General features: G+C 48.4%; 1 protein-coding gene across 5 annotated transcripts; it reads right to left on the bottom strand.

Annotated features, from left to right (window-relative positions):
- Positions 1-431: 431 nt before the first annotated feature.
- DYNLRB1 (dynein light chain roadblock-type 1) lies at positions 432-25,956 on the bottom strand. Of its 5 annotated transcripts, none has more exons than XM_025399248.1 (5): positions 25,878-25,956; positions 21,419-21,497; positions 14,855-14,926; positions 6,573-6,740; positions 432-809 (listed from the first exon to the last, which is right to left on the bottom strand). In XM_025399248.1, exons 4-5 carry the CDS (start codon positions 6,718-6,720, stop codon positions 766-768), a joined length of 192 nt encoding a protein of 63 aa, XP_025255033.1. In that variant the 5' UTR covers positions 6,721-6,740; positions 14,855-14,926; positions 21,419-21,497; positions 25,878-25,956; the 3' UTR covers positions 432-765. The 5 variants fall into 5 exon arrangements, with proteins under 5 accessions (XP_025255033.1, XP_025255031.1, XP_025255032.1 ...); XM_025399246.1 differs by having other exon boundaries at positions 14,855-14,930; XM_025399247.1 differs by lacking the exon at positions 21,419-21,497 and having other exon boundaries at positions 25,878-25,950.
- Between the last annotated feature and the right edge of the window lie 1,118 nt (positions 25,957-27,074).

Below are 27,074 nucleotides of genomic sequence, written 5' to 3' on the forward strand. Positions count from 1 at the left end.
TGTCCTGGCTGTGAGGGCGTAGGTAAGCCGTTCTAAGCCCAAGTCCCCATGTCTGAGGTAGCCCCAACACGCTGTCTGCAGAGGGTACCGTTAGGTGAGAGCTATGTAGATTACATGCCAGGTGCATTCCGGGTCCTCAGTAAGTACCACTCTTCCCCAGTGCAGCATAGTAGAAAAAAATCTTTCAACACTGGCAGCAGTGGGAAACGGTAAAAGAAGGACGAGGGCCAAGAGGCCCAGAAGCCAGGGCACTGATTTGACACCAAGCTACACGAAGGACGGCCACCGGCACAAGCAGCAGCAGCAGGCCTCTCGGAGCCGTGAACATGATCTCCCTCCAGGACTGACGGAGGCAGCCGGGCCTCTGACGTGTGATTACACAGGAAGAAAGAGGCCTTTTCAACCTAGTGTTTAAAGACACAACAGCCGGGTAAGCATTTTGGTTATTTTTAGTTAAAGAAAAACAGCTTTCTCCAAGGGCGACAAAGTGAACTGAAGGTCAGAAGGAAGCTGGGTGCGGGCTTCTTGCAAGCTCTTGCTCTAAAACCTGGAAGTGAGGAGAGACGGCCCTCCGGAGCTCTGGGGAAGGTTGGCGAACACAGGGGTTCCTTTGGTGGGGGAGGAAGAGCTGCCAGCCCACACATGGTCACTGGATTGGTCTGAGTGGGTTCCAAGGCGACTGCCACATGCCAGTCCACTGACATGATCGACTAACATTCTTGGGGGACATTAAATTAAGGAATGACACAGGGAGCCGAGAGTGGCTTATTCGGTTGGATTCTGAATCACAATCAGGAAATAGTCTTTATCTGCAAAAGAAAAAAATGACACAAAAAATCACTAAATGTAAAATGAGAGAAAAACACACAAGAAAGCAAATAAACCATTAAATCACTAACCATAAAATGAGAAAGGGGGTGAAAGCAATAAAAAGCATCAACGCTCAGCATCTCCAAATGCTGGGAAAACAAGATAAACCTGTAAGGTTCCTGCGGGGGCCCCTGCAAGAGGGGCCTCCCCGTACCGGGCAGCAGGCACTCTACAGTGTCCCCTCTTCTAATCCTCCCCACGACAGTGGCAGCAGGTAGGCAGGATTCTCACCCCTGTTTTCCAGGTCGGGGGACTCTGGTTCAAAGAGCTCCAATGAATTGCCTAAGGCCATGGTTCTCAAACTAGGGGCATCCCAACCACCTGGAGGGCTCCACGCCCAGAACCATCATTTAGTGGGGCTGGGGCAAAGCCCAAGAGTTTGCATTTCTCTAACAAGTTCCCAGGTGATGCTGATGTTGTAGGCTGTGGGAGGACCGCTGGCTTAAAGTTACCCAGCTACTTAGTGTCAAAGATGGAATTCCGACATAACCACTGGATTTGGGGTAGTGTCATTTTCTTTTTTTTCTATCTCTTTTTCCCCCTCAAGACAGGGTCTTGCTCTGTCGCACAGGTTGAGTGCAGTGGTGCGATCATGAGTCACTGCAGCCTTGACCTCCAGGGCTCAGGTGATCCTCCTGCCTCAGCCTCCTGAGTAGCTGGGACTACAGGCACACCCCACCAAACCTGGGTAAATTTTTAAGAAGATTTTTGTAGAAGGTCAGGTGTGGTGGCTCATGTAGCACTTTGGGAGGCCAAGGTGGGCAGATCACTTGAGGTCAGGAATTCAAGACCAGTCTCTAGCCAACATGGTGAAACCCTGTCTCTACTAAAAATACAAAAATTAGCCAGGCTTGGTGGCAGGTGCCTGTAATCCCAGCTACCTGGGAGGCTGAGGCAGGAGGCCTGCTTGAACTTGGGAGACAGAGGTTGCAGATCGCCTCACTGCACTCCAGCCTGGGTGACAAAATGAGACTCCATTTCAAAACAAAAAAAGTTTTTTGTACAGATGGGGTCTCACTATGTTGCCCAAGATGGTTGCAAACTCCTGGGCTCAAGTGATCCTCCTGTCTCAGTCTCCCAAAGTGTTGGGATTATAGGTGTGAGCCACCACACCCAGCCAGCTAATGTCAATTTCTGTCACAAACTCAATTTGTTGGCTTTCCAGAACCTTCTGAATAAGAAAATTTCGAAAGGGGACAAAGCTGCCTGGATTCCAGCTCCAGGGATCTGGCCCAGTAAGGAGGAATGTCCACCATGAAATCACAGCAAGTCCAAGTCCTTGGAGGTGAGCCTGAGTGCCTCTCATTTTACTGAAGAGCAAACTGGGGAAGTGGTATTATTGGATTTAGGGCTTGATAATTTGGAATAAAAGACACTGATATTACTGATTGTGCCTGTTTTTATCAGTGGCTTTTTAATTCTGTTTTCATTAGTGATTTTTATGTATGCAGATTTACCCACTTAATCCAACTGCAAACATTGATCAAGGCTTCTTTGTGTCCCAGTCTGGGCCACCCACTTCTCATACGGCCCCTCAGTGAGCCCTCGAGTCACTCTGAGAACACGGAGGCTCAGAGAGTTAAAGGGCTTGCCCAATCAAGGAAAATCCACAGGTGGAATGGGGACAGGGACCTGGGTTTGACCCCATACTCCGAACTACCCTGGTCTGCTGCCCCCTGCTGAGCATGAGAGAAATGAGGACCTCAGCCAAGTTGCTTTGTGGCTGTTCAGAGCCGAGCCTAAAGCTTGGTTCTTCCCACAAAGATGGGCTGTTGCAACTGGGAAGAAACAGAAATGAAATGACTCACAGTTTCATGGCTAACCAGTCTGCATTCATAAAAATCACTAATGAAAACAGAAATAATTAACAAGCCACTGATAAAAACAGGCACAATCAGTAATATCAGTGTCTTTTATTCCAAATTATCAAGCCCTAAATCCAATAATACCACTTCAAGTGCTTTGTGACAGGTAATGTGTGTTGAAGGTTGTGTGGGCTGAGTTAGTTACCTCAGCTTTAGTATTAGTGAAGTTAATAAGTGAAAACTAGAAGTCTGTTCTTTTTTGTTTTGTTTTTTGAGACAGGGTCTTGCTGTCGCCCAGGCTGGAGTGCAGTGGCACGATCATGGCTCACTGCAGCCTCAACTACCCAGACTCAAGCAATCCTCCTACCTAAGCCTCCCAGGTAGCTGGGAATACAGGTGCCACCATGTCCGGCTAACAAAAGTTTGTGTTAAGATGTCCTGGCCAGGCATGGTGGCTCACGCATATAATCCCAGCACTTTGGGAGGCCGAGGTGGGAGAATCGCTTGAGCCCAGGAGTTTGAGACCAGCCTGGGCAGCATAGTGAAATCCTGTCTCTACCAAAAAAAAAAGTCTGGGTGTGGCGGCGCAGGCCTGTGGTCCCAGCTACCAGGGAGGCTGAGGTGGAAGAGTTGCTTGAGCCTGAGCGGTTGAGGCTGCAGCGAGCCATGATCGCACCACTGCACTACAGCCTGGACAAGAGCTAGACCCTGTCTCTGAAAAAAAAAAAAGTCTGTTCACGTGGGCGGTTCTGGGCCAGGGTGGGGTGAATTTGGCACACATGTGGAGAGCCACGCTGTCTGGAACACCTGCTGCTGTCTACGGCCTGGGAAGCAGCTCCTCAGCTGGATGGAGTCAGGCCAGGCGGGTGGGAAGGCGTGGATCTCCCTCGTGGGCCAGGCTGCTCCAGGCTGCCCACAATGTGTAGGGTGCTAACTACAGTCTCATATGGGCACCTCTGGCAGTAGCCAGGCCTGCTCTACGCCCATGGCCACCCCTGGGTCCTGTGCTCTGTAGCCATCCTGAGGCAATTCAGTGCCAGTGCCTCCTAGGCTCTGCGTGGTGGCTCCTGACCACAGGAATTCTGCACCAAAACCCAACTATTTTTTCTTGGCCACATAAAAGTGGGTATGTCAAAGTGTCAAATCACTGGTTTTCATCCTAACACTATGCCCCACAGACATCCCTGACTCCACCCCCACTGCTGACCCCACCTCTGACCCACATCAGTGGGGTGTCAGCAGTGGAGGGAGGTTTACAGAGTCATTCATTTATTTAATCAATGGATATTTGCTAGATGCTTACTATGTGCTTACAAGCCCCTGCCCTCATGGAAGTTACTCTCAAGTGGAGGAGACGGCCTTAAAAATGCAGGTAAGCATTTGGTGGCGAGGAAGGACTGAGTGGCAGCAGTGAGGCTGAGCCAAAGAAGCACGCTCTGTGTGTAAGACAAGCTCAGCACGCCACCGTCCTCCAGGACAGCGCCGCGTGTGTGCAGGAGAGACAGAGTGTGACTTGAGAGCACAGGCGCCCCCTGCAGTGCCACCAAGGAGAGGGACTGGCCACCTCATCCTCCTCCACTGACAAGGTCATGGGATCTCCGGGCCTGTGAACCCCAAGGAGAACCCCCTACTTGGGAGCTGCCCATTCTGGACTCAAGCACCAACCAAACTCATGGGCTCTGAATGCCTGTGGGTCTTCAGGGCCAAACTGCAGGTGCCACTGCTGCCAAGTTGAGACTTGAATGGCCAGGAGCTTTCAGACGACGCTGTTCTTCCGGAGGAGACATTCTCAGGAGCTTTATGCCAAGGGACACTGTCCGTGAAGAATCTGTCTGATTTTGAGACCATGTAATTTGCTCCTTTCTCCCATACCCTGAACTCCCAGTCGGCCATTGGGAAGCATAAGGTCTGCTATGCACAGGGTGAGTAGAGGCATCGTTCCCAGCCTTTTTTTTTTTTTTTTTTGAGACAGAGTCTCGCTCTGTCTCCCAGGCTGGAGTGCAGTAGCACGATCTCAGCTCACTGCAAGCTCTGCCTCCCGGGTTCAAGCGATTCTCCTCCCTCAGCTTCCCAAACAGCTGGGATTACAGGTACACGCCACCACGCCACGCTAATTTTTATATTTTTAGTAGAGACAGGGTTTCACCATGTTGGTCAGGCTGGTCTCGAATTCCTGACCTCGTGATCCACCTGCTTCAGCCTCCCAAAGTGCTGGGACTACAGGCGTGAACCACCGTGCCTGGCCTCTCAGCCCGACTTTTAGGGGAGTGAAGCTTTGTCCTCTGCAGCCACACAACATGACGTCCTGGGAGGGATTTCAGTTTAAATCTGATTCCAAGGCTTTTTCCCCCAACCCAGGTCAACACACTCAACCAGGCAGGGTGGCTCAGGACATCAGCACAGCACAGTCCCCTACTCGACATTTCACAGATGTAGATTTGCAGGTGTTCTGTGACTTGCCCAGGGTCATGCTTGTGGGAGGCAAAGCTGGGAAAACAGATTCTGCGCCTCCTGCAGTCTTTTCTCCCTGATGGATCAGGCAGTACACATGGACGGCGTGATTTTGGAATAAAAAGACTCTGGAGTTATTCTTATGTTCTTCTCTGTGACTGACTTGCTCTGTCCCCACCCCTCTAGGGAGTGTCCCAGGGAAACTGGGCTGCTGTGACTGGCTCTGTAGTTCTTTCCTTCCCATCCTTCCAGGCCTGGTGACAGAACCTATGCTGGTCTGCTGCGTGGAGCGGCTGACCCCCCATCAAATGACCTCAGAACTCTGTGGCCTCTGTGTTGCCACGTCCAGAGCACTCAGTGTCCCCAGATCCCCCGCTGCCTTCCTTTATCTGGGTCCTAATCATAATCCTATCACCTCCTGCCCTAAAAACCTTTGCTTGCAAGATCAAGTCCATGCAACCGAGTTAGGTGTTTGTGGCCCCTTCTAAACTGGACCAAAGTCTCACCTCCCACTGCTCCCCACTCACATCCTGATGCCCTAGATAAGCGGCACTGCAGCGGAAGTGCACCATCACACGCACACATGACACACACACACTCAACTATGTGGCTCAGCCAAGAAAAAGCAGGGTGAGAAGTCACGAGGCAGAGATGGTCCTGGAACCTCTGTCTGCCACCCTAGTCCATGAGTGAGAGCGAGGGGGCCGGGCAGGAGATGTGGCTCTGTTGCTGGCTCCTGTGCTCCCATCCTTGTGGGCTCCTCCCAGAATGAGCATCTCCTCACCCCGAGAATGATCCTAAGGACTAAACACAGGCCTTGGTTGCACCACACAACCCTCAAATGCAAGGCAAGCACCTCGTGTAAAAGAAACATGGCAATCTGCTCCGGTGTGGGAGGAAGAGCTGGCTGCAACGGGCCTAAAGACAGGCCTGGTCTTTACAAGTGGGCAGAGAACATGTTTTCAAGGATAAAACGATACGGTACTTTTGTTTTACATTTTGGAGCAGAATCACTGAATATTCTTCCAAATGTGGCTTTCCGCCCCTCCGCCTTGCTCACACTGCTTCCTGTGCCCTTAAGATTCAGTTCCGGTGTCCCCTCTTCTGGGAAGCCTTTGCAGACAGCCCCAGACAGGCCTGGCCACACCCTCCTCTATGTCCCAAATGCCTTTGAGTTTTCTCCTATCAAGGCAGGGGAGACACACATGATGCTCACGTGTCTGTCTATCCCAGGAGACTGGGTTCCCCTCTGGGGCCAGTCCCTGGGCGGATCTGCTGTGGGACACCAGCTGGAGGCTGGCTAGGCAGTAAGGCAACAACCCAGTTCCTTCAACTCCTCGGGCCCTGCCTGGATCCTCTGGAGACATCACTGTGCCAGGCCTCCTGATGAGGCAGAGAATGTGCCGTGAGGTCTGCTCCTACATGGGGAGGTAGAAAACCCCTTACCTGGTGCAACCATAATTTCATTTTTCTTGGAGCGAATTCGAAGGAAGGTGAGATCGTTCTGAGGGTCGATTTCACGCACGGTGCTCCGTGCCTTCAGGATGAAGCTGTGCATGAGGCTGGCGTACTGGGTGGTAGTGGGGTTGTCCATGGTGCTCTTGATGGGAATGCCTGAGGGGAGAGCAGACGGAGCCTGAGAGGATGTGGAGCCCCTTCTGCCGAGCTCCCACCCACACCCCTAGTGGAAAGAACTGGAATAGCAATTCTCAGTCAATGCCACCATCCGCAGAGGGCTTGCTATGTGATAGGCATGGTGCTGAGCCCCAAAGCATGCCAGTGCCATGCCCTAGAACTACTCCACGGGTGGCAACACCATCTCATCCCCCTGCGAGGCAACAGGAGCTCTGAGCGGTGAGGCAACCTGTCTGTGGTCACACAGTGGGGCAGGATTCACATGTAGGCCTGCTGTCTCACTCCCGGTTCCTTTCCCACAGTGGGGCAGGACTCACAGGCAGGGCTGCTGTCTCACTCCCGGTTCCTTTCCCACAGTGGGGCAGGATTCACATGCAGGCCTGCTGTCTCACTCCCGGTTCCTTTCCCAGGGCTGATTGGTTCCCAGCAGTAAAAAGAGACACTAGCTCTGATTCATGAAGGGACACAGATTAAAAAAACTAATAAAATAAGGTTTTTGTTTTTTTGTTCAAAAAAGGAGAGACTCTCATTCATAGTGCTTAGACTTGAAACCAGGAAGCGCTTTTACAAATTTCTTTTTTTTGAGACGGAGTCTTGCTCTGTCGCCCAGGCTAGAGTGCAGTGGCTCACGGCAACCTCTGCCTCCCGGGTTCAAGTGATTCTCCTGCCTCAGTTTCCCGAGTAGCTGGGACTACAGGCACGTGCCACAGTGCTCAGCTAGCTAATTTTTGTATTTTTAGTAGAGACAGAGTTTTATCATGTTTGCCAGGCTGGTCTCGAACTCCTGACCTCAGGTGATCTGCCCGCCTCAGCCTCCCAAAGTGCTGGGATTACAGGCATGAGCCACCGTGCCTGGCCTTACAAACTTCTTTTATTTATTTTATTACTATTATTTTTGAGATGGAGTCTTGCTCTGTCACCCAGGCTGGAGTGTAATGGCGTGATCTCGGCTCACTGCAACCTCCGCCTCCCTGGTTCAAGTGATTCTCCTGCCTCCACCTCCTGAGTAGCTGGGACTACAGGCGCGCACCACCACACCCCGCTAATTTTTGTATTTTTAGTAGAGACGGGGTTTCATCATACTGGCCAGGCTAGTCTTGAACTCCTGACCTCATGATCCACCCGCCTCGGCCTTCCAAAGTGCTGGGATTACAGGCGTGAGCCACCATGCCCGGCCACAAACTTCTAAACACTAAAAAGTAGAAGAGAAAAAGTCAGCTTGTGCTGGGACATAACCGTCACGATTTCCACCCAAGGCAGGCTTGGGGTGCAGCTGTAAACACACTGTCCACATGGCCGTGCCCCCAGATTAAAACATGTTTTTCTATGTTTGCACAACAGGCACAGAAACAGGAAACATGTTCACCCTTTGTAAACAGCACTGCTACCTCTTTCAAAGAGCCCACTAAGTGGGCGGTCCACAGAGCTCCCCAGCCCCTACTGTTGGCTACTTAGGGGCTGGGTTTGTTACCAGTAACAAACTGGGCAGTAACAAACTGTAACCAGTAACAAACTGTAACCATTAACTGGGCAGTGAACAGCACCTTATACCAAGCCTTTTGTTTGGAGGACTGTTTCCTTGAGATGAACCATTAAATGGACTTATTCACTGGATGGTGTCTACTGTCACAGAGGTGAGGAATGTAGCTCACACTGAGCCACCTCAGGCCATAATTGGGCCAGCAGGTACCTGTGAATTGGCTGTGACATATGAGCAGAAGGCTCTATCCATGAGACCCCCAAGAGCCCACCAGCTGACAGGCACTTGAGGAGTGTGGCACAAGTGGCTCCTCATAAGAAGTGGCCAGCTTTGGGGCCCAGGACCCTGCTTGTCCTGCCCACAGCTGCTCAGCCTAGGGATCGGCCAAAGGCAGTTATCAGGCCGACCGGCTGAGTAGTAAAGAAACCGGCCCAATCTTGTCTTCCTAGGGCACCAGGAATGCAAGGGTAGGCAGAAGAGGACACGGTGGCAAAAGAAGCAGGTGAGTCAGAGAGGCTTTTTGAGCCAAGTGATGTCAGGAGAAGAGGCTGTAGTCATCACTTGTCTGCAAGGGACAAGACGACCAGATCACCAGGGCTGCTGCTGGCTCCTGGATGGCCACAATGTACACGGCAGGGCCCTGCAAGGCCTTGCTCTACAGTTGAAGCTTCCTGAGGATGGCACCAATGAGTGTGTCCATTATAATCTACCCACGATGAGGCGGTGATGGGGAAGGAGCCACCACGACTCTTTCTGTCCACGCTCACATTCCTGGGGGCCTAAGAAAACAAGACTGGGCCAGTTTCTTGCCACCCAGCAGGTCGGTCTGATAACTGCCTTTAGTTGAGTCCTAGGCTGGGCAGCTATGGGCCAGATTAATAGGGTCCTGGGCTCCAAACTGACCTGTGCTTACACCCAACTCTGCCCTTCACAGCTATGCAGCCTTGGGCATGTGATGAAACCTCCTGAGCTTCCACTGCCTTATCTATAAAATAATATCTGTGCTTCCAAGTGCTGCTGGGCGGGCTGAATACTGCTTAATTCATTTAAGAATGTTTAGCAAGAGTACACTTAATAAATGTTAATAAATAAACACTATTCACACAGGAAATGCCATTTGCATTAATCTGAGGGGATGTGACTATTGCTTAAACCTGCAAGGGGCTTGCTAAAACACAGCCCACCCACCGAGGGCCAGGACCAGAGCCCAGGCAGAGCTCTGGGTTGGCTGTTCTTGCTACCTGGCAGGAAACCCTCCCCTTAGCTCATCTTTGGGCCCCAATGGTAAGAGGCCTACAGTCTCAAGGCTTGGCATGGTTTGGGTGATCAGACCCCTTGACCTTCTCTTTTTACACACCGCAAAGCCACCTTCTCACAGATCCCTCTGCCTGGAACTTTCTTTCCTTCCCCTATTCACTCATGATTCCCACTTTGGTCCCTGAGGTCTCCATCTTCGGGTGACACCTCTCATCCCCACTGGTGGCACTGACCCAGCACCACACAGCTTTCCCAGGCTGACACCGCAGCATTACACTGTGATCATTATTCTATCTCCCACCATAATGTAAGCTCCCCAAGGGCTTGACCAAGTCTCATTTGCTCACTAGTGTCCCTAGAGAGACATCATTAAGCTTTTACTGCTGTTGGTAAGTGAGTGGTCAAAGGGTCTACTTTCACTAGTTTGGACAGATATTGGCATGAAGAGTCTGATCACATCCATACAAGCAGGAGCTGTGTAAAACAGACAAGAAACTAAACATCTGCTGGCTCACTCCAAAAACAAAAGAAAACGTGCAAGTACAGGGCCAAGGACCAAAACCGGGAAGAAGTTCAAACAAGGACAAAGATTAATTCCAGATTCACTGGATGCCAGAGCTGGAGGAGACCTCAGAGACAGCCTAGTTATTAGGCCACCTGCTCCCAGCCTCTGCCTTCACAAATGAACACTGTGGAGCCTGCAGAAGTAGCTGGTCATCTGGGAGGCACAATTTCTAACTTGGGGCTCTGATCTGCTGGGATATACCCCCAAGGCTCTTCCAACACACCCAGTTCCTTCAAGCAATAAAAGACATCTAAAAAATTCAACAGACACTTTAATCAAACACCAACTCTGTGCCAACACCATCCTAAGTACTACAGACAGCAGTGAACACAAGAGACCAATCTTTGCCTTCACTTATTCTGCCTGTGTGAGTAGCAGCAGAGGATGGCAGGGGGTCTGGAAAAGTATAAACAGAATGAAATTTCCCTTGCGTTTTCGGTAAAACTGCTTAAACTCACACTTTTATTATGAAACACTATTTGAGTCTAGTCGAGGCGGAGATGTCAAAAGGCAGTGGCAGGTGGCTGGAAAGTATTGGGACTTGGGTATGTCATGGGTTCAGGGGCAGGAGCAGGAGCAACCACTCTGGGCTGGGGTGATCAGGGAGGGGGTCCTGAAGAAAGAAGCAGCTGTGCTGAATGTTGGTGGGTGGGTAGGAAAACCCTAGATAAGATCATTGGCATCCCAATACAATTATCCCCAAATCATCATCTTTAATGGAAGCTTCCAGAGGGCTTAAAGGCCCCATGGATCAGTGGGAAGTGTGACCAACCCAGATTCCGGGTTCTGACCACATTCATCTACAGCTGGGTGACCTTGGGCGGTTATCCACACCTCTCTCAGCTTTGGGTTTCTCATCTGCAAACTGGGCAAACCCTTGCCTCACAGGGTCACTGTGTGAGATGTAAATGAGACACTGACGTGGGGGCCCTGAGAATGGGACACAAGTTAAAGACACACACACACACACTCTAACTGAGACATTCATAGGCATTTTGTGCCAGGCACTATTCTAAAAGCTTCCCCTAGAGAAAGGCAGAATTATGATCCACACTTTACAAATTAGAAAACTTAACAGAGAAAGTGGCTTATGCCCAAAACCACATAGCTGGTAAGTAAGTAGGGCCTGGATTCAAAGTCAGGCGGGCTCATTCTGCATTCCATGTTCTCAGCTATGCTGCAATCAGCCCCATGAGTACACAAAAAGGCAGCACTCATTAGCATCCAAAAGGTAAGCAGCTGGGGCTTCCCAGTGAAAAGGCTTGGCTTTAGGGGCAGTTTTAAGGCAAGAATGAGGGCCTCCCCTGTGCGAGTACTGTGGAAGCCTGGGGGTCAGAGCTGGGGCCGCTGGACCCTGGGGTTGTTTCCTTGGAGTCAAAATGTCCAGTCCCAGAAGACAGTTTCTCTCTTAGTGACAGAAGTCTTTCAGGTCTTGGAGTAAGAAGTGCCCAAAAGAGATTCCCTGGACCATCACAGGACTCGAGGCAGTTGAGGGCTGAAGAGGGAAAGGAGCTGCCTCAGGCCACCCAACTGATTGGGGCAGCCCTGAGCAGGGGGCCTGCTCCTACCTCCACAATGCTCCCAGCCTCCTGTAAATGAAATGAGCACATGGTTTAATCAGAACTAGGCAGGGCTGGGGAGCACATTCTTTCTAGCTCTGTGCTTGTCAGGGTTCTGCTGACTTGGAAATCAACATTTTTTTTTTTTTTTTTGAGACAGAGTTTCGCTCTTGTCGCCCAGGCTGGAGTGCAGTGGTGTGATCTCGGCTCACTGCAACCTCCGCCTCCTGGGTTTAAGCGATTCTCCTGCCTCAGCCTCCCGAATAGCTGGGATTACAGGTGCCTGCCACCATGCCCAGCTAATTTTTATATTTTTAGTAGAGACGAAGTTTCACCATGTTGGCCAGGCTGGTCTCGAACTCCTGACCTCAGGTGATCTGCCTGCCTTGGCCTCCCAAAGTGCTGGGATTACAGGCGTGAGCCACCGCGCCCGGCTGGAAATCAACATTCTATCCAAGGACATAGCACCTCCACTTTGTTGCCCTTGATGGCTTTCATTCTGCTTGATTTAAGTAGGAATTGCTGAGAATTCTGCTTCTCCAAAACAAGTCCTAGACTGACAACACACATAAGAGGCTCTCTAACAGCACTGAAAAAATTAGAGCCCACTGAATACACTGGGCCAGAGAATTTGGGGGGCCCCGCAACTGGGCATGGCCTGACCTCTTGGGATGTCCACATGTGTCTGTAAAGGTGGCCGCAATAGCATCTACCCTACGAGGCAGCCAAGAAACACATAAACAAACTGTGCCCGGCAGCACGCCAGGCACGTGACAGATACAGGTACTGCTGTATTACCTCTACCCACAGAGCTGCCTGTAAATCCTGGCCTGTGGGAGCAGCCTCTGGGCTGGGCACTGAAAGGCCTACATACTTCATTATTATGATGATGATGATTATTTTTAAAGAGACAAGGTCTTGCTCTGTGCTGGAGTGCAATCACAGCTCACTGCAGCCTTGAACTCCCTGGATCAAGGAATCCTCCTGTCTCAGCATCCTGAGTAGCTAAGACTACAGGCGTGTGCCACCACACCTGCCTAATTTTTCTTTTTTTTTGTGGAGTTGGGGTCTCACTACATTGCCCAGGTTGGTCTTGAACTCCTGGGCTCAAGTGATCATCCTGCCATGGCCTCACGAAGTGCTGGGAACAGGTGTGAGCAACCATGCACCACGCCCAGCTATTATAACAATTATTAATCTACTCATTATGGCATCTAACATGCTTGCAAAAATTTCAGGTTTTTTCCTTTGGGATTATTGCCTTTGAACACAGTCCTTGGGAATCACCAAATCAAAGGGGCTGACGGCTACACCCACTGTGGTCAGTTCATTTAACGTTCACTGACCTGACTCTGCGGCCTGTGGTGAATGACACGGGAACAGAGGTGAGTCAGGCATGGTCCTGGTCTTTCTTCATTGGCCACGCTGCTCTATCAGCAGCAGCGTCTCAGTGGACTCCTCTCGTCCCAGCCTCACATAAACTGGTTTATGTTATTTTTGTAAACTCCAGTAGGGTAGTTTTTAAATAGGCCAAACCCCTTCCCAAATTAAAACCAATGTAGAAACACAAACTGATGGTTCTTAGTATGTGTGCTCTGACTGAAGTGGATGACAGGAACCTCAGCCTCTACCTCTACTCCCAGGGTAGCACAGGACCCCTAGGTTTAAGGAACACAGCCCTGAAAACATGATCTGAGGCAGTCTCTCCAAGGGAAGGCCTTCGGAAAGAGACAGAACTGCTGTGAATCTTAGGCCTGTGGCTCTCACTGAAGCCTCTTCTGATTAGAATCTATCCTCTAAAGCAGAATTTTCTAAACTTGTCTGATCATAAGAATCTCCTGGGGTGCTTGGTAAACACACAGATTCCTCAGGTCTTGCTTTGGTCCTAATAAATTAGACTTTTTGATGCTGAGGCCTGGAAAGCTATGTTTAACAGGATCCCCGGGTGATTTCAAAGAATGAATACATTTGGAAAACACTGTGGCCTAGAGGCATAAAGTATGTGGATGCCCCCAACCCAACAGGGGAACCCCATCAGGTAAATCAGAGTTTGTATGAACAAATGCCTCACAGCTCAAAACAGATGGTGACAATACTGTACTAAATGCTTTATGCTGTTCATTCTTAGTTACTCTTCAACTTATAAGGTAGATATAAGTATTATCCCCATTTACAGGCTTAAGCGACTTGGCCAAGGTCACAAAGCTAGTCAGAAGATGAGGCAGAATTCAAACTCATGACTGCTGGATTCCAGAGTCCCTGTCCTTACTGCTGGCCTGGAGCGTGAGGGCCTGGGGGCCATTCTGGTTCTTGACAGCATGGCATGGGAGAAAGCATCCAAGTGCACTCAGATGGGCTTGGATTTAAATCTCGACTGTGTGATGGTAGGCAGATCAATTACATTTCTAGACTCAGTTTTCTCCATTGCAAAATGCAGACAACCGGGCTGCTTTACGGAATATAAGAAAGAGTACGCGCGGCACCAGCCAGAATCCTGGCACAGAGCAGGGGCGTGCTAAATGTTCGCTCCCTTCCTGTCCGGTGCAGTCTGGGAAAATTAGTATCTGTACCCTTCTACCTATACAGATACCCACGCAGAAAGGGTTGTCGGGGTGGAGGAGAGCTGCAGGCACAGAGAAGTTAACTAGAGAACCATCCAGCCAATAAAGCAGAATCAACACAAATGGGTAGGTAATACCCACTTAATAGATTTACTAAAAAGTAGAAACAACAAAATTGGGCTAATGAACATTGTGATGACACTTAAAAAACTTGTTTATGTAAACCATGAAGCAATATTTTAAAAAGCTCATGTGTAAACATATGCCCAAGGGTAACAACTATTATTATGGTCCTCTCGAACTGTGCCGGACGAGCCTGAGTAAGCATGGAAGACTGAAGTGTGATCTGTCAGGGCAGTGGGACTGAGCAGATTTTCCCTTTGTAAGGACACTGGAAGTGGCTGGTCTGAACGCAGTGCTGTTTACAACTAATTGCTCACAACCAGTTACTGATTTCTTTGTCCCTTCTCCACTCCCGCTGCTTCACCTGACTAGCCTTAATGGAAAAAAAAAAAAAAAAAAAAAAAGAACACTGGAGGTGTTAAAAATTAAAAAGGCCTAAAATTAGATCAGGTTCGTGAAGGACTCTGTCAACAGCAAGTGCTATGCTGTGTTATGGCCGCTTCTGGGCCTGCCTGGGTGCGGGTCATGGCGGGAGGGAGGGCGTGTACCTTCTGTGTTCACCACGATGATTCCCTGCACTCCCTTCTGGCTCTGCAGTCGCTTCAGTGTCTCCTCCACCTCTGCCTGCCAGAAAACAAGACCAAGGTTAGGAGAAGCCAATAGGCAGGATTAACTTCCTCATACCCCAGGCAGATGAATCACATGTTTGTCTTCCAACAAACAAGTAATACTCAGGCACCTGGCACCCCCTCAAAGCTCCCCAAGCTGATCTGATGTGCTCCTCCGGCCACCGCCAGTGCCCAGAGCATCTGCTCACACCCCCATGTGGGACAGGGCTGCTCCTGGCGCTTTGCCCACCAGGCACTATTATCCCACCCTCCTCAGCTGTTGGGGAGCAGAATATAAACACCATTCCCATGTATATACACGTCCATGACTCATATATTTGGCATAGCTGGGGGATGGGACTCTGATGATTTAAGAAAACCCAGAGAGTACTATCTAACAGGAAGACAACACTTTGTCATTTGCGGCCCAAAGAGCACATGAGGATAGACTGAGTGACTTCAGCAAGCATCCGAGATAGTGTGATGTGCAGCACTCAGCTATAAGAAGTGTGCCTTGGGAAGGGGCTCATTAATTTTGATTACCCAGAAACTGCTCAGTGGGCTACTCCTGCACACAGCATCTGTAAGCGGAGGGGCAGTCGGAGTTCATGTCCTCATTCTGCCATGCCAGGCCTCCTGTCACTCCTGTCCTACCTTTCCCTCCACTCTCCAGCTCCATGACACACCTCCCTGTCTCTACATCTTTTTATCCCACAAGGCCTCTTCTCTGCTGAAATCCAACAAACTCTTCTAGACCACCTAAGACATCATCTCCTCCACGAAGCCCTTACTGATCCCCTAATCGATGGGGTCTGCCTACATGTGACTCCCCAAATCCCTGGCTGTGCTTCTCTGGGACATACATTAGGTACTATGTCTATTTCTTAGAGACTCTACAAAGGTCTGTGGAGTAGACGTGTGATAAATAGCTGCTTAACTGAACTAGGCCTAACTCTTCCTGTGGATGGAAACTAGCCCTGAGGTATACCTGTTCTCAGGCGGCCCCTTCCAGACTGGTCTAGAATCCAGTCAGAAGCCCCTCAAAGGCTGAGAGTTGTTAGAAACAGAGGCTCCATTCACCAAAAGAAAACAGTTCCTCACCCCCCAGGGACTAATGAGTTGGGGTTGGGGGGGGGAATCCTCAACACTGGGTGGAGACAGCACAATGAATTCTTGTTTTTTCTGGAAAGCACAAGGCTGACAATCCAGTCACTGCCACCCGCTCCCCTGTGACAGAAGAATACTCTCGAACGCTGGAGGGAAGGGTAAACAAGTTTCTCCTATAAAGTGGCAAATGGCCTGATGCCTCTAAGATCTGGAGCCTGGGTAAAATGACAGGGTTCTGTGGACGTGAGAGTACAATGCAGTGGGTCATGCGTGTATGAGATCGAATGTCAGTCAACACATTCATTGAGCTCCTACTATGTGCCAGTGGCTATTGTGAAGGGGAGGAGCGGGGCACAATAGTGGTCACCGCTGGACAGTACACAGTCTACCCTGGTCACCCCCCTGGAAGTTCACTAAGTACCAAAGTATAGTGGCATCTGCAGTAGCAAAATGCAGAAAGAACTAAAAATGCCCAACAATTAGGGAAAAGGCCAAGTAGATTATGGAACATTCACTAATAGGAATATAATACACATATTAACCATGGTGATTAGACCATGTTATACCATCACAAAAGATGTGTGCTATAATGTTAAGTGAAAACAGCAAAATGCAAAAATAAAGTGCTTTAGGGACTGCAATCACATGAAAACAAAAGGTTAGAGGAGATTATGAAAAAAGCCACATTAAGGGCAAGGAATTATAGAAAGGTTTGATTTTCTTTTTTTTAAACCGCCCTTTTCATTCTACTGTATTGTTTCTATTTAAAAACATTTTAATCCCCCATCTATGTATCCAAGAGAAGTCCATGATACAGGGGCCACAGGGCTCTGATACACTCAATGTTGTCAGAATAAGAATATGTAAGAATAACTTGGATGATAATTTAGGACAGCTCAATCTGCAATCAATCCAGAAAGAAAGGGGAAAGAAAGTGAAAACCAAGATGTCAGAATCTAAATCCAAAACAGCCCCCAGAGATTAGAGAATGGGGCTGAAATGAAAAAGATGAAATTTCCTAAGACTGCTATTCATTCAGTAACTACATGGCAACCTTCCATGTGCCAGAAATGTTCTAGGCCTGGGGATGCTGCAGTGAACAAAATATAACAAAAATCCCATGTCACAAAACTGACATTTGTGGGAAGGGACATTAAATAAGAAAAAAGAAGTCAAACATAAATGTCAGCTACAGTAGAGAAATGGGACCTGGAATGCAGGGGTGATGGGAATGTGACATACATCGTCAGAGAAGGCTCGCCAAGGCGATAGTGAGTAGACATCTGAAGGAAATGAGGGACTTAGCCATGCCAGTTTCTGGGGAATGTTCCAGACAGCACCAAGAGCAAGCACAAAAGCCCTGGGGTGGGCAAGCGCCTGGCATATTCAGGGGGAAAACCAAAGGGGCTGGTGTGGCTAAAGGGCAGGGAGCACGGGAGGGACAGCAGCTGGGAGCCGGGACCAGACCACAGACAGCCTGGCAGGTCAAGTGATGACTTTGGTTTTTACTGCATATGATTCATGGAGCCACTCTCAAGTTTTGAGGTAGAGAGTGACAAGACCTGATTGTTTTCCAAAGGGCGGCTCTGGCTGCTGTGTGGAGAATGGACAGCAGGGGGCGAACACAGCCTGAAGAGGCCTCCCATCCCTGCCCTGCCACGTGCTGCTCTGGGTCTGAAGGAAACAAGCTTCTCTCCTTCACTCAATGCTTGATGTAACTACCTCCCAACCCTTTGGACTCAGCTCCAGAGCTTCCCACTGGAGGCTTCTCTGACACCAGCCCCTCTGCTGGGCACCGAGGCCCTCAGCCTTCACAGCACTGACCACAATGCAGTGCAACTGTTTAGGTCACATTCATCTCCTCCTCCAGACGCAAGGCACCCTGGGACCAGGAAACCAGACCAGACTTTATAGCCCCAGTACCTCGCAGAGGATAGGCTCAATAAATACTGAAGGAACAAATAAAAAGCATTTCCGCAACTATGTTTCACAAAATCAACCTTTTTAAGTACAGGAGGGGGACATGGCCTCACAGTCCACAGTGTGAAAAAAGAGCTAAGGTTTAGGTGATCTGAAATTCAACGAGAACCAGACACTAAGATCTGGCTATACAAAAGTAAACACAAGCCAGGCGCAGTGGCTCATGCCTGTAATCCCAGCACTTCGAGGGGCCAAAGCAGGTAGACTGCTTGAGCCCAAGAGTTTGAGACTAGCCTGGGCAACATGGTGAAACTTCATCTTTACAAAAGATTAAAAAAATTAACCATGCATGGTGTCGTGTGCCTGTAGTCCCAGCTACTTGTGAGGCTGAGGTGAAAGGGTTGCTTGAGCCCAGGAGGTAGAGGCTGCAGTGAGCCACGATTGTGCCATTGTACTCCAGCCTGGACAACAGAGTGAGACTCCTCAAAAAAAAAAAAAAAGAGGAAGAAAGAAAAATAAATGAAAGTAAACACACATCTCACACATCTATCAGGAATGGGAGGACACACAGGTATGATTTCCCTACTCAGCACCTACTATGGGTCATATATTGCTTTCAGACACATGCTCTCTTCTGAAACTCTCATTCACGGGTTAGTATGATCTCCATGTTAGTGATGAGGAAACAGGTTTGGAAAGGAGAAGGGTTTTGCCCAAGAACAACACATTGCTGGTCAACAGAAGGGCTGAATATACCGGTGACCACAACCGAGGAGGTCCCTGCCCTCAGGGAGCTCACATTCTGGCGAAAGAGACTTAAACAAGTAAACAAGATTCTTGCAGGATACAGGGACTACGCTGCAGGGCAAGGGATGCTACTCTGGCTAATGTGGTCAGGAACACCTGAGGAGATGTAATCTTTTTTTTTTTTTTTTTTCTGAGATAGGGTCTCACTCTGTTACCCAGGCATGCAGTGGTGCGATCATGGCTCACTGCAGCCTTGACCTCCCAGGCTCAAGTGATCCTCCCACTTCAGCCTCCCGAACATGTGGAACTACTGATGTGTACTACCAAACCCAGCTAATTTTTTGTAGAGATGGGGTTTCGCCATGTTGCTCAGGCTGGTCTTGAACTCCCGGGCTCAACTGATCTACTTGCCTTGGCCTCCCAAAGTGCTGGGACTACACGTGTGAGCCACCATTCTCGGCCGTAAGTATGTCATCTTTAAGCCAAGAACCAAATGATGAGAAAGAAATGCATCCCGGGCAATGGGGTGACGGAGACAAGGCTCCCCAATTCTCTAGTCCCCAGGTGCACATTCCTGACACATGGAAAAACAAGCAGCAATAAAGATCCAAGAGTATCCACTGGCTCAGCATAGGAGGGATGACCACTGGAAGCAAATGACTGACAAAGAACTATGACCAATTTGATCACTAAACATAAAACTTAACTTCTGTATAAGAAAAATGAATCTAACAGGACAGAAAAATATATGCACCAAGTATAACAGGCAAAAAACCCCACAAAAACATGAAATGACTAAGAACAATAGCAAGACTCTAGTAGGTAGTATGCAAAAGAATACTAGTAGAAAATATGCCTACCAGAAATTACAATCACATCAAACTATGGTCATCATTCCTCGCAAACAAATAAATGAAAAATTCAGCTGGGTGTGGTGCTCACACCTGTAATCCCAGAACTTTGGGAAACTGAGGTGGGTGAATCACTTGAGGTCAGGAGTTTGAGACCAGCCTGGCCAACATGGTGAAACCCCGTCTCTACTAAAAATACAAAAATTAGCCATCATGGTGGCACGGGCCTGTGATCCCAGCTAATCAGGAGGCTGAGGCAGGAGAATTGCTTGAACCTGGGAGGCAGAGGTTGTAGTAAGCTGAGATCACTTACTGAACTCCAGCCTGGGCAACAGAGTGAGATTCCATTTCAAAGAAAGGAAAGAAATGAAAAATTATAGCAATGCTGAGGTTTATTTTTAAATGCTGGCATTGCTATTACAAAACTGGCAGGTACAAGGGCAATACAATCTTGACAAAGCTACAGGACAATGTATTGCAAGAACCATAAAAGCATTGGTCCCTCCCCCTCAGAAATTATTTTCCTAAGAATTTCCTCCTGAGGAAATAACCTAATAAGTAAGTTAAAACAAAACGAAACGAAACCAGACATTCACAGAAGCATCATCACAGCACTATTTCTACTAATTAAGAAATGGAAGCAGCCGGGTATGGTGGCTCATGCCTGTAATCCCGGCACTTTGGGAGGCTGAGGCAGGTGGATCACCTGAGGTCAGGAGTTTGAGACCAGCCTGGCCAACATGGCGAAACCGTCTTTACTAAAAAATACAAAAATTAGTTGGGCGTGATGGTGCGCGCCTGTAATCCCAGCTACTCAGGAGGCTGAGGCAGGAAAATCACTTGAATCTGGGAGGCAGAGGTTGCAGTGAGCTGAGACTGAGCCACTGCACTCCAGCCTGAGCAACAGAGACTTCGTCTCTAAAACAAACAAAGAAATGGGAGCAACCCAAACGTACACAGGTAAGATATTTGGCCAATTATGGTACAATTATTTCACTAAGTATTATGTAGTCACTACGTAGTTAATCACAAAGACGATATGACAACAAGGTTAAATGTTTTTGGATATTAAAACAAAAAAAAAAAGAAAAAAATTCTCCTAAAACCCAGCATGCATATCTTGGAAAATATGTATACGTGAACAAAAGAGGAAGGAGAACATACAAAGACGAAAATAGTTGTGTGGTAGAGTGAAACTGGATGAGGAGAATTACATATGATTACCTTTAAATTTTATTTATTTATTTTGAAACAGAGTCTTGCTCTGTTGCCCAGGCTGGAGTGCACTGGCCTGGTCTCGGATCACTGCAACCCCCGCCTCCCAGGTTCAAGCAATTCTAGTGCCTCAGCCTCCTGAGCAGCTGGAATTACAGATGCATGGCTTCCGGCTACTTTTCGTATTTTTAGTAGAGACAGAGTTTCACCATGTTGCCCAGGCTAGTCTCCAACTTCTGACCTCAAGTGATCTGCCCACCTTGGCCTCCCAAAGTGCTGGGATTATAGGCGCGAGCCATTGTGTCTGGCCAATTATAGATGATTTTTATATCATTATTCTAAAGGTCAGTTTCCACCTAAAATGTAAAATATGCATGCCAAAAGTGCCACTTGTAGAAATCTATGCTACATAACCACTAGCATGAGTGCGAAAAAGACAAGAACAGTTACTGCAGCAGTGTCTGGAATAAAAAAAACTATACACCACCTAAATTTACATATGGGACTAGGATACTATACAGACCTTAAAAAGAATGAAGTAGACCTGCACATAGTAACACAGAAAAATGTGTGATATTTTTAAGTGAACAGAACAAGTTGCAGAATAAGATACATACACATATATCTTAAAGTCAACTTCTGTTTTCTCTTATTTTTTTCTCACCCAGGGTGGAGTGCAGTGGTGCAATCACGGCTCACTGTAGCCTTGACCTCCTGGGCTCAGGCGATCTCTCCACTTCAGCCTTAAACTTAACATATATAAATATACATATTCCAGTTTCATCTAATGAACAGCTTATATATAAATGTGCTTATGTACCAAACAAATCTGGAAGGAAAAACACCCAACTGCCAACAGAAGTTACCATGGAGTAGTAAGATGGAGACCACATAAACTTTCTACATTATATCCTCTGGTACTGCTTCAAATTGTTGAAATATGTGGTGGTTCACGCCTGTAATCCTAGCACTTTCGGAGGCTGAGGTGGGCTGATCACCTGAGGTCATGAGTTCGAGACCAACCTGGTCAACATGGTGAAACCCTGTCTCTACTAAAAATAGAAAAAAAAAACCCCGTCTCTACTAAAAATAGAAAAACTAGCCAGGTGTGGTGGCATGCGCCTATAGTCCCAGCTACTCTGGAGGCTGAGGCAGGAGAATCGCTTGAACCTGGGAGGCGGAGGTTGCAGTGAGCTCAGATCACACCATTGCACTCCAGCCTGGGCGAAAGGGCAAGACTCTGTTTCAAAAGAAAAAAAAAAAAGTTAAAGTATGCATCTAAATTTGTATTGCTTTTATGAGTATAACCACAGAATAGCATAATACAGGTTCTAGTAAGCTACCATTTAAGAAAAAGGGGGGCCATATAAGTGCTTGTATAGATGTACAAGAAACTAACAGCTGGGTGTGGTGGCTCACGCCTGTAATCCTAACACACTTTTGGGAGGCCAACGTGGGTGAATCACTTGAGCCTAGGAGTTCAAGACCAGCCTGGGCAACATGGCAAAACCCCATCTCTACAAAAAAATTAGCAGGGTGTGGTGGTGTGCACTAGTAGTCCCAGCTACTTGGGGGAATTGAGGCAGGAGGATCACTTGAGCCCAGGAGGGTCAAGGCTGAAAAAAAAAGAAACTACAATGGTTGTTTCTAAAGGAGGAGAGACTGAGACTGGGGGTTAGGAGAGTGGGAATTTTATTTTTCACTTAGATCCTTTTACATCATTTATTTTTTTACTGTGTGCAAGTATTACCTGTAAACAATCCTAAAATTCGTATGGAACCACAAAAGACTCAGAAAAGACAAAGCAAGTCTGGACAAAAAGAACAAAGCTTGAAGTATCACACTACCTGATTTCAAAATATACCAGAAAGGTATAGTAACCAAAAGAGCATGGTATTGGTATAAAACACAGACACACAGGCCAATGGCATAGAATAGACGACCCAGAAACAAATCCACATATTTAGAGCTAACTGATTTTCGACAAAGGCATCAAAAAAACAAAACAAAACAAAAACAAAAAACCTACCATAAATCAACAATACCACTACTGGGTATTTATTCAAAGGAAAGAAAATTAGTACATCAAAGGGATCCCCACATCCTCATGTTCATATTGCAGCACTATTCACAATAGCCAAGTTATGGAATTAGTGTCTATCAATAGGTAAATGAATAAAGAAAATGTGGGCCGGGCGTGATGGATCACACCTGTAATCCCAGCACTTTGGGATGCCGAGGCGGGTGGATCATGAGGTCAGAAGATCAAGACCATCCTGGCTAACACGAAACCCCATCTCTATTAAAAAATATATATATATACAAAAAAAAAAAAAAAATTAGCCGGGCGTGGTGGCGGGCGCCTGTAGTCCCAGCAACTTGGGAGGCTGAGGCAGGAGAATGGCGTGAACCCAGGAGGTGGAGCCTGCAGTGAGCGGGATGGCGGCACTGCACTCCAGCCTGCAACAGAGCAATACTCCGTCTCAAAAAAAAAAAAAAAAAGAAAATGTGGTATTAGGCTGGGCGCGGTGGTTCACGCCTGTAATCCCAGCACTTTGGGAGGCCAAGGCGGGCAGATCACGAGGTCAGGAGATCGAGACCAGCCTGACCAATATGGTAAAACTCTGTGTCTATTAAAAATACAAAAATTAGACGGGTGTGGTGGTGCGCGCCTATAGTCCCAGCTACTCAGGAGGCTGAGGCAGAAGAATCGTGTGAAACCAGGAGGCGGAGGTTACAAGGAGCCGAGATCGCAGCACTGCACTCCAGCCTGGGTGACAGAGTGAGACTCTGTCTTAAAAAAAAAAAAAAAAGAAAGAAAGAAAATGTATTAATACACAATGGAATACTATTCAGCCATAAAAAAAGAATGAAATCCTGTCATCTGCAGGATGAAAGAACTAGAGGTCATTATGTTACCTGAAATAAGTCAGGCACAGAAAGAAAAATATTGCATCTTTTCACCCACATGTAGAAGTTAAAGATCTTGCTCCTGGAAGTACAGAGAATGATGGTTACCAGAGTCTGGGAAGTGGGAGAGGGATGGAAGAGAAATTGGTTAATGGGTACATATATACAATTAGATAGAAGCAACAAGTTCTAGTGTTTGACAGCACAATAGGGTGACTACAGTTAACATTCATTTATTGTATATTTGAAATTAGCTTGCTAGGCTCGTGGCCCCTGCCTATAATTCCAGCTACTTGGGAGGCTGAGGCAAGATGATTGCATGAGCCCAGGAGTACCAATCAGCCTGAGCAAGAGTAAGATCCTATCTCAAAAAGAAAAGAAAAAAAGAAAAAAAGAAAAGCCTAGAAGATTAGAAGATTTGTTCTTTTTTTTTTGAAACGGAGTCTTGCTCAGTCACCCAGGCTGGAGTGCAGTGGCGTGATCTCGGCTCACTGCAAGCTCCGCCTCTCGGGTTCACGCCATTCTCCCGCCTCAGCCTCCTGAGTAGCTGGGACTACAGGCGCCCGCCACCACGCCCGGCTAATTTTTTGTATTTTTAGTAGAGACGGGGTTTCACCGTGTTAGCCAGGATGGTCTCGATCTCCTGACCTCGTGATCCACCTGCCTCGGCCTCCCGAAGTGCTGGGATTTCAGGCATGAGCCAACTCACCCTGCCAGAAGATTTGTTCTTAACACAAAGAAATAATGAATGATGACTGGGCATGGTAGCTCACGCCTGTAATCCCAGCACTTTGGGAGGCCAAGGCAGGTGGATCACGAGGTCAGAAGATCGAGACCATCCTGGCTAACACGGTGAAACCCCGACTCTACCTTAAATACAAAAAATTAGCCGGCCGTGGTGGCGGGCGCCTGTAGTTCCAGCTACTCACGAGGCTGAGGCGGGAGAATCACTTGAACCTGGGAGGCAGAGGTGGCAGTGAGCTAAGATGGTGCCACTGCACTCCAGCCTGGGTGACAGAGCGAGACTCCATCTCAAAAAAAAAAAAAAAAAAGGAAATAATGAATGTTTGAGGTGATGGATATTCTATAATACAGCCTGATTTGATCATTACACATCATATGCATGTATCAAAATATTACATGTATATCTACAACATAAATATGTACAACTATTATATATCAATTTTTTTACAGCTTAAGAAGTGATGTGAAAAATGAAGTTATACATATTTTAAGCATTATTACATGTTTGTAATGATGTGGAGATATTCTTTGTGGTGTAATAATGAAAAACACAGAACCCAAAATTGTACATTCAATAGGGGCTAAACTGTATAAACCAAAAACAAGCAAAGAGTCACATGACTACTGTAAGTGGTTGCCTCTAGGTGATGACAGTTTCTTTTTTCGATTTTTTCTTATAAGCTCTAGATTTCTAAATAAGATTTTTGAAAAAGTAATACATTCACATGGCTTAAAATTTAAAACTTTTTTTCAAATTTTGCACAAGCTGTGAGGATTAAAAACACAAAACCTGTAATGGCGTAGAGAGCCCACAACTGCAGCCAGAAAGGTAAAAAGGCGGCTTTGGGATCCCCAAGAGCGGACCCCGCCCGTTCCTGACTCTGGCACCCACCCAGTCCCAGCGGCTAGAAAAATCACGCCGACAGAGTGGCGGCCGTCAAGCTTCTAGGGTTCAAATCCACCTCCACCATTTTCTGGGGCAAAGCACTTGGCTTCTCGGGGCTGTGGATAACAGATATGTGTAACAAAATGGGACTAAAGATCATATCTACCTCACAGAGCTACGAAGAGGAGGGGGGAGGAAATACAAGACACATAAAGTGCTTGGCAGAGCCTGCCACAAACTGAGCTCCCCGGGAAACGTTAGCAAGGTTGCCATCGCGCAACAAGACCCAGGACGCTAGGCTGCAGGGCCGCTGCCCACCCCTAGCCCATCATCTCTTCCTGGCCAAGGCCAGGCTCCTGCTTCCGGTAAAGGGGCAGCGGGATCCGGCGGCCCCCCTCGGTCAGGCTCTAGAGGCCTCCGCCGCCGGGTTCCGCCCTCAAGTCGGCTGGGTCCCGGGCCCGGCCACGCCCAGCCCCCACCGATTCCCGTCCAGAGCTCTGAGATCTCCTCATCCTCAGAGGACTGAAGGCCTGGCGTGGGGTGGTGGGCAGCCGCCAGCCACAAGCCCCCAGCGCACGCTCACCATTTCCGACGGATCCGGTAGCCCCGCGTAGCGAACACCCAGCCCAGTCCCGTGCTTTTCTGCGCCTGCGCACAGGTTTCTGTCAAAACGGACAGCTCTAGCTGCCTATCAGGAGCCAGCGTGAAGCGAGGGCGGGCGAGACGATCTTGGCTCCGCCAGGACTCTTGGAAAATTTGCTTTCCACTGTGGGAAAGCAAAAAGCTAAGAAGCGGAACGCTAAGCTGCGGAAAATTCCCAACTCCAGCCGTGCAGAAAAGATGCTGGTTCTGGCTGGACGCGGTGACTCACGCCTGTAATCCCAGCACTTTGGGAGGACAGTCGGAAGGATTGCTTGAGTCCAAGAGTTCGAGACCAGCCTGGGCAACATGGAGAGCGACCTCTTATCTACTAAAAAATAAACAAAACTAGCCGGGCATGGTGGCGCGCCCCAGTAGTCCCAGCTACTCCGAAGGCTGAGGTGGGAGGATCGCCTGACCAGGAGTTCGAGGCTGCAGTGAGCCGAGATTGCGCCACTGCACTCCAACCTGGGCGACAGAGCAAGAGACCCTGACTCAAAAAAAAAAAAAAAAAAAAATGCTGGTTCTCGGTATCGGAAGAGGCTTTTAGCTCTCAATGGAGGTCTAAGCTGACTCTGAAGTCCCTGGGTGGAGCGTGGTGGGAGAGTATGAAGGCAAGTGGGACGGTTGCTGAGACCCCCTTTGCGCCCTGACTGAGGCAGAGACAGGCCCAGGGCCAAAATGCGCTTTGGGCTCGGGCAGGTCGGGGGTGGGGCTGGAGTCAGGTACCTCTGGAGTCTCCGGGGAAGATGCCGTGCAAGCTCGGAGATGAATTGGTTAGGGCTGGCCTGGGAGTCTTTCGAATCCGAGCTCAGCCCCGCCCCGCGTTACGTAGCAGAAGCTACTTCACATCTTTGTTCTCTATCTTGTTCTCACCTCTGAAAGGGGGACTCTTCTTCCCAGAGCCCTATGTTGTCCCGGTTTCCGCTCTTTAACATTCTATTCCCGCAGGTCACAAACGTTTCTGGGTCCTCTAGTAAGAATAACTTCTGTTAAAACGTGCTGCAGCTTAGTGAACCCTGTGCCACATTACTGTGCTGAACACGCACATAGGTTATCTCCGTAGCTTCATGGAAGTATCGGTAACCCCGATACTTTATAAATGCTGTTTCTCCCAGGCACTGTAGCTTGCTGGATTCAA

Source organism: Theropithecus gelada, chromosome 10, assembly GCF_003255815.1.
Source record: "Theropithecus gelada isolate Dixy chromosome 10, Tgel_1.0, whole genome shotgun sequence".
Taxonomy (NCBI): domain Eukaryota; kingdom Metazoa; phylum Chordata; class Mammalia; order Primates; family Cercopithecidae; genus Theropithecus; species Theropithecus gelada.

What these genes read in the sequence shown, in the direction of transcription:
- DYNLRB1 (XM_025399244.1), bottom strand. An exon ending in CATCGTGGTGAACACAGAAG is followed by an intron (nt 6,741 to 14,854) that starts GTACACGCCCTC and finishes CTCTCCCCTCAG; the next exon opens with GCATTCCCATCAAGAGCACC. An exon ending in TGAAATTATGGTTGCACCAG is followed by an intron (nt 810 to 6,572) that starts GTAAGGGGTTTT and finishes TTTCTTTTGCAG; the next exon opens with ATAAAGACTATTTCCTGATT.